At 63.0% G+C, this 5304-nt stretch overlaps 1 protein-coding gene across 1 annotated transcript; it reads right to left on the minus strand.

Moving 5' to 3' along the window:
• Window positions 1-23: 23 nt before the first annotated feature.
• Window positions 24-5228, minus strand: LOC103617573 (bactericidal permeability-increasing protein-like). Its single transcript, XM_017736094.1, has 16 exons — window positions 4963-5228; window positions 3772-3915; window positions 3436-3550; window positions 3222-3350; window positions 2983-3138; window positions 2788-2851; window positions 2619-2679; window positions 2284-2375; window positions 1965-2198; window positions 1800-1859; window positions 1179-1346; window positions 927-994; window positions 603-645; window positions 351-414; window positions 192-268; window positions 24-113 (listed from the first exon to the last, which is right to left on the minus strand). The coding sequence occupies exons 1-16, from the start codon at window positions 5012-5014 to the stop codon at window positions 72-74; spliced, it is 1569 nt and encodes a 522-aa protein (XP_017591583.1). The 5' UTR covers window positions 5015-5228; the 3' UTR covers window positions 24-71.
• Window positions 5229-5304: the final 76 nt, after the last annotated feature.

The following is a 5304-nucleotide window of genomic DNA, read 5'->3' on the forward strand; positions in this document are numbered from 1 at the left end:
AGTGGGCGGCCCTGCCGGCCGCGGGGACACGGCTGGCGGGGGGCTGCTGGGTTCCCACGAGGCCGGTGGTCTCATGGCTCGTACTGCAGATCCGTGGTGATGAGCACGAAGCCCTGTAGGGAGTCAGAGTGAGAGGGGGGATATGGGGCACGTGGGGGACCCTGGGGTAAGGGGACAGTGGTGGCACCCACCTGCTGCAGCGAGAGCTGAGGTCTGAGCAGGCTGAGGCCATGTGGGAGGGGCAGGGGGATGCCAGCCTTGAGCCACTCTGTGGGGAGACAAAAGTCATAGCAGGGGGTGGCCCTGGTGCAGCTGTGAAGGGATGAGGACAGGATGGGGACAGCACTTACTGTTTGCCTTGGGCACCCCAAAAAGCCACAGCCCAAACTTCAGCAGGGTCTCCAGACGTTTCACCTGTGGGACAGGTAGGGTCTGAGCCCAGCACAGAGCAGGCAGAGGGGTCCATGGTGCAGGCAGGGCTCAGCTCCCTGCCAGACGTGCCATGCATGGGCTCCACACCATCCCAGATTCCCCCCAGCCCCTGCTCCCAAGGTGATGTGGAATCCAAGGCTCCCCTTGGCTTCCCTGGCACAGCCACTCACCTCCACTGGGCCCACGTTCGATGCCACCTGTGTCACATGGAGCCTGGAGGACAAGATCAAGGTCAGAGCCAGGCACAGGGATGGGAATTGTCCCGTCCCAGGGTAGGGACAGGAGGAGCTCCATGGTGGGACCAGGACCCCAGCAGAGCCGATCCAGGTGAGGACCTACTGCTAGGGCAGCTGACACAATATGAACCGGGGGCAGAATGGGGTCTGAGCAAGCAATACAGGACTCAGAGAGGCAAATGGACAGAGGTGGGGAATGGGGAGCTCTGCAGGTATGTCCCAGGGGAGCTCAGACCCAGCTCAGGGTCGGGCACTAACCCTGTCAGTTTCACAGTGCCGGGGAGCCTGTTCCTGCTTATTTCCGGCTTCCCTGTCACGTTGGCATCCTGCAGCAAGAAGAGATGTTGGAGAGACCAGGGCAGTGCCTGCAACCCCACATCAACCCAGCTGGTCCCAGTATCCCCCAGTATCACCCAGCATGGCCCCAGCCAGGAGGACAGGCACACCAGCCCCAGTCAAGCCTTTTGGGGTCCCCTGTCTCCCTGAGCTGTGGCAGCAGCAGCCACTCACGATGTTCAGCAGAAAGGCAGGGACACGGGTGGCATTGGGCAGCACCACGAAGGCCTCGGCAGAGCTGAAGAGGGTCCCGTGCAGGGCATCAGGACGGAAGGAGAGCAGGGGCTGCCGGCGGGCCCAGAGGTGCAGCTCCATGGGCTGGTCTGGATAGCGCTCCTGCAGCTGGGAGGGACAGGGCAGGGATGGCACAGAGCCATGCTGGCACTGCCACCATCTGATCCCCACCATTGCCCAGGTCCCATGTGCCCATCACTGCCCTGCCCGTGTCCTTGTCCTGCCTGTATCCTATTCTGTCTGCATCCCATACTGCCCTCAACACATCCCATTTCCACTGCACCCCATTCCCTGTCCTGTCCCTCATGCATCCCATTTGACCTCAGTGTTATCCCATGTCCCATCCCACCTGCGACCTTTCTCTCCTGCATTCCATCCCTCCTGTGCCCCATCCCCCATCCCATCCCTCCTGCATCATTTTATATCTGCGTCCCACCCTCCAGAATCCCATTACATCTTCTGTTCCTCCTGCAATCCCATCTTGTGTCCCATCCCACCTGCATCCTGTCCTACTCCGTGTCCTTTCTCTGTCCCCTTCTCCCTGTGTCCCATCCCACTCACCTGGGGGGAGAAGACCTCCATGTTCTTGGTCTTCAGCTGGAGCGGGAACTGCCGCGGGACCTGGAGGGGAGGGAGGGATCAGGGTGCTGGGGCTGAGCAGGGGTGAGCACGGGGACACCCCAGTGGGACCCCAGTGGGGACAGCTCTGCCCTCCAGCATCCCTACCCTGTCACTGGAGATGTTCCTGCGCAGGGCCCCGGCTGTGAAGTACGTGAAGGCGGCCGAGTTGGCAACGAACTCGGTGACGGCCAACAGCAGCATGGGCTCGTGTGCCATGGGCAGTGTCTTGGGCAGGGGAGTGGGCAAAGCCACGGGCAGTGCCATGGGTAATGCCACAGGCAGCGCTACAGGCAGTGCTGGGGGTCTCTGCTGGTACGTGCCCACCCTGAAGATCTCTCCCTGCACAGATGCATGGATGGACATGAGGATCAGCCAGGCTCCCCTGTTCCCAAATCTGGCCCAGGGGTGCCCAGGATGACATTACCTTGAGGGCAATGTCCCCATACTCCTCTGTGATGGTGGGCGGTCCCAGCAGGGAGTGGTCGATGGCGGCAAAGGTGTCCAGCTGGGTGGACACTGCAGGGACACAGGGGTGGTCAGGAGGAGTCAGACCACCAGGCAGAGGCAGGCTCCCCGATGGGGTGGAGCTTCCCTGCAGCATCCCTGTCCTCTCCTTGCTTCTCCAGCCCCTCCCACAGCCGGGCTCTGTCAGGATCCGGCCCCACAGTGGGGTCTTGCAGACCCTGCTGGGCACCAGTCCTGTCCACAGCCCCCCAGGACCACCCTGCCCTTCCCCAGTCCTGGGGCCCCCTCACCCACCTTTCATGTGCTTCAGGACAGCATCCAGCCTGTCAACACCTCTGTGGAGCACAAGGCAGAGCTGGAAGCAGAGCAGGGTGTCAGCAAGCCAAGGGATGAGGGTCTCCAAGCCTCACTGGGCTGTGGGGGGGGACAGGGACACCCCAGGGCACAGGGGCCAAGCACCCACCTGCTTGTTGAGCTGCTGCCGCAGGGTTCTTTGGAGCAGTGGTGCCAGCAGGTTGTAGAGCCAGCTGTGGGGCAGAGTGGGGTGTTCAGATCACCTCACAGCACCCACCCAGCCTCCCCCAGCCCACCACTCTGGCTGGGGCACCAGTAATCCTTGCATGCCAGGGACAGGACCAAGCAGGGGGCTGGGCATCACCTGTATCCGCGGTGAAACTCCATGTGCAGGTCGGTGCCCTGGGTGTAACAGCCACTGGTCCAAACCGTGGGATGGCCGCTGCCATCCTCACTCACGCCCAACACCGCTGCCATGGCCAGGTCCTGCATGCGGAGCTCCACAGAGCCGCTGTCCTGGCTGGGGACAGAGTGGATGAGCACAGGGACAGCGGTGACATTGAGCCGCCCTGAGTCCCTGTCCCTGTCCCCATGAGGACTCACACAGCGCCCATCTGGGCTGCCCAGTCGGCGCTGAGCTGGATCCGGGCGCGCTGCACCGTCAGCCTCACCCCCACATCCTCGGCAAAGTCCAGTGAGGATTCATTCATCTGCAGTTCATGGATGTGAATCCTGCACAACACAGGCAAGTTGTACTCGCGGCTGTGGCTGGGACAGGGATGGGGACAGGGACAGGGACCCCACAGGTGGCTCTTACCGTGGCACAGCATAGGTGAGAGTCCCCAGGAGCGGGGTGTTGTAGGAACCCGTCAGGTTCAGTTCGTGCTCCTTCTGCAGCATTGACTGGAGCAGCTCCAGCCCAAAGCGCCGGCCTGGGGCAAAGTGGGAATTTGAGGTGACACCAAGGAAGGGAATAGGGTACCTGGGGCGTTAGGGGAGTGAGCAGCCAGGTCCTTCCATCCCCCATTCCTGGCAGACTTGGCATCATTCCTGGGGGTGCCCACTGGTCCCCTCCACTCCCCATCCTTAGCAGTCTGGGCATCATCCCCCACTGGTCCCCCCCACCCCTGCCTAGTCAGGAGCATAGATTCACCGAACTCCAGTGTCCTCTGGGTCAGCCAGGCCTTGATGCCAGGATTGGTGCTGGGGCTGGTGATGGCGGCAGAGACACAGACGGGCAGCAGGAGCAGGAGGCAGAGCCACACAGTACCTCGAGGCTGGTCCTGGTACCTGGAGGCTGGAGCAGAGGACATGTCTGGGAGACGCGCAGCTGGTGTAGAGACCCCCTCCCTGTGCACCAGCACAGCCAGGACTTATACTGGGGACAGGGAGCCCCGGGTGACATCAGCACACATGGGGACACCACAGTGCTCCGGCCACTGAAAGCCCAGCCTTGCCCAACACATGACTCAAAGGGGAAGCCGGGTCCCCCATTGTTCCGCACTCGTGGGAGCGGGGGAATGCAGGGTCCCACGCCACCCCCTGCCAGCCCCCCACCGTGGGGATGCACGCGAGCCAGGGATACCAGCCAGGGCTCCCCACAGGGGCACAGGACCAGCATGTGGGGACACACAGAGACCTGGCCAGGCCAAGGTCACAAAGAGCTTCAGCTGTGCCCTGCCTGGGAGCAGTGGAGCAGTGGGGGACACAATGAGCTGGTCCTGGGGTAGAGGGACTCCGCCAGGGTTAACAGGGCTCAACCCATTTGCGACAGGGAACGGCAGCTGTTCCCACTTTGGGAAGGGCTCTAGGAACCCTGTGTAGGGTTATCTAAATTTCAGTGGGGTCAGGGTGTCTGGGGTGCGGAGGCAGCTCCCAGGGAAGTGGTGAAAATATTGGGACAGTCAGAGTGAGAGCAGAATTGTGCAACTCCCGCCAAAAAATCCCGGCTGTCGGGATTTGCACTGCCAAACCCGCCATCGGTGGGACTATCCCCCAGCCAGGGTGAGCCCCTCCAGTGCCATGGGCTATGGGACAGGGGTCCAGCTGCCCTCCTGGATCCAGCCTGGCAGACCCAGAGGTACCTTTAGGACAGGCAGGGCCTCATCCCAGCACCACGGAGGCAAATAGAGCCCACGGGCAACCTCACCAGAGGGACCACAGCCCCACATAATGTAACTTACGGAGCCCTTGAGAGCAGCTGCCCACTGGCCTGGGACCCCCAGTGCCACCCACCAGGACTGCAGTGGTGGCCAGAGCCCCCAGCAGTGACCCAAAGGCCAGCACTGACCCTGACCCCCAGCCCCGTTACCCCAGGGTGCCTCCGCCCTGCACCAGCACTCACCGTGACAGGCGGGTGCGGTGCCCCACACCGCGGGGGCCGCAGGTCCTGCCATGGGTTCCAGCTCCTCCGTGTCCCTGGGACCGTACGTGGCAGCGAACACCAGGGACCAGCTCTGACGCCAGTGTCCATCCCGGGTCTTGGTCAGACCACAACGTCACCTATTTCCCCCGTCCCTAATCCCTTCCGGGATGAATCAGGTCCCATGAAAACACCGAGGGACCGGTTGGGGCGCAGGTGCCCGCGGGCTGGGCGCTCCCTGGGGCTCTCCGGTGCATCCTGGTGCTGCCGCATCCGGCATCCCGACACGTGCAGGCGGGCCCGCCCTGCCCGCCCCCCTCCCCG

The sequence above is a fragment of the Corvus brachyrhynchos genome, unplaced genomic scaffold (genome assembly GCF_000691975.1).
Source record: "Corvus brachyrhynchos isolate BGI_N302 unplaced genomic scaffold, ASM69197v1 scaffold10, whole genome shotgun sequence".
In the NCBI taxonomy this organism is placed as follows: Eukaryota; Metazoa; Chordata; class Aves; order Passeriformes; family Corvidae; genus Corvus; species Corvus brachyrhynchos.

Bases quoted from the DNA above. Each gene is read 5' to 3' on its own strand.
- LOC103617573 (XM_017736094.1), bottom strand. From the start codon at position 5,014: ATGGCAGGACCTGCGGCCCCCGCGGTGTGGGGCACCGCACCCGCCTGT. The intron at 1,347-1,799 runs GTGAGTGGGATG...TGTCCCTCCCAG, and splicing joins TGGAGGTCTTCTCCCCCCAG to CTGCAGGAGCGCTATCCAGA. The intron at 269-350 runs GTAAGTGCTGTC...GTCTCCCCACAG, and splicing joins TGGGGTGCCCAAGGCAAACA to AGTGGCTCAAGGCTGGCATC.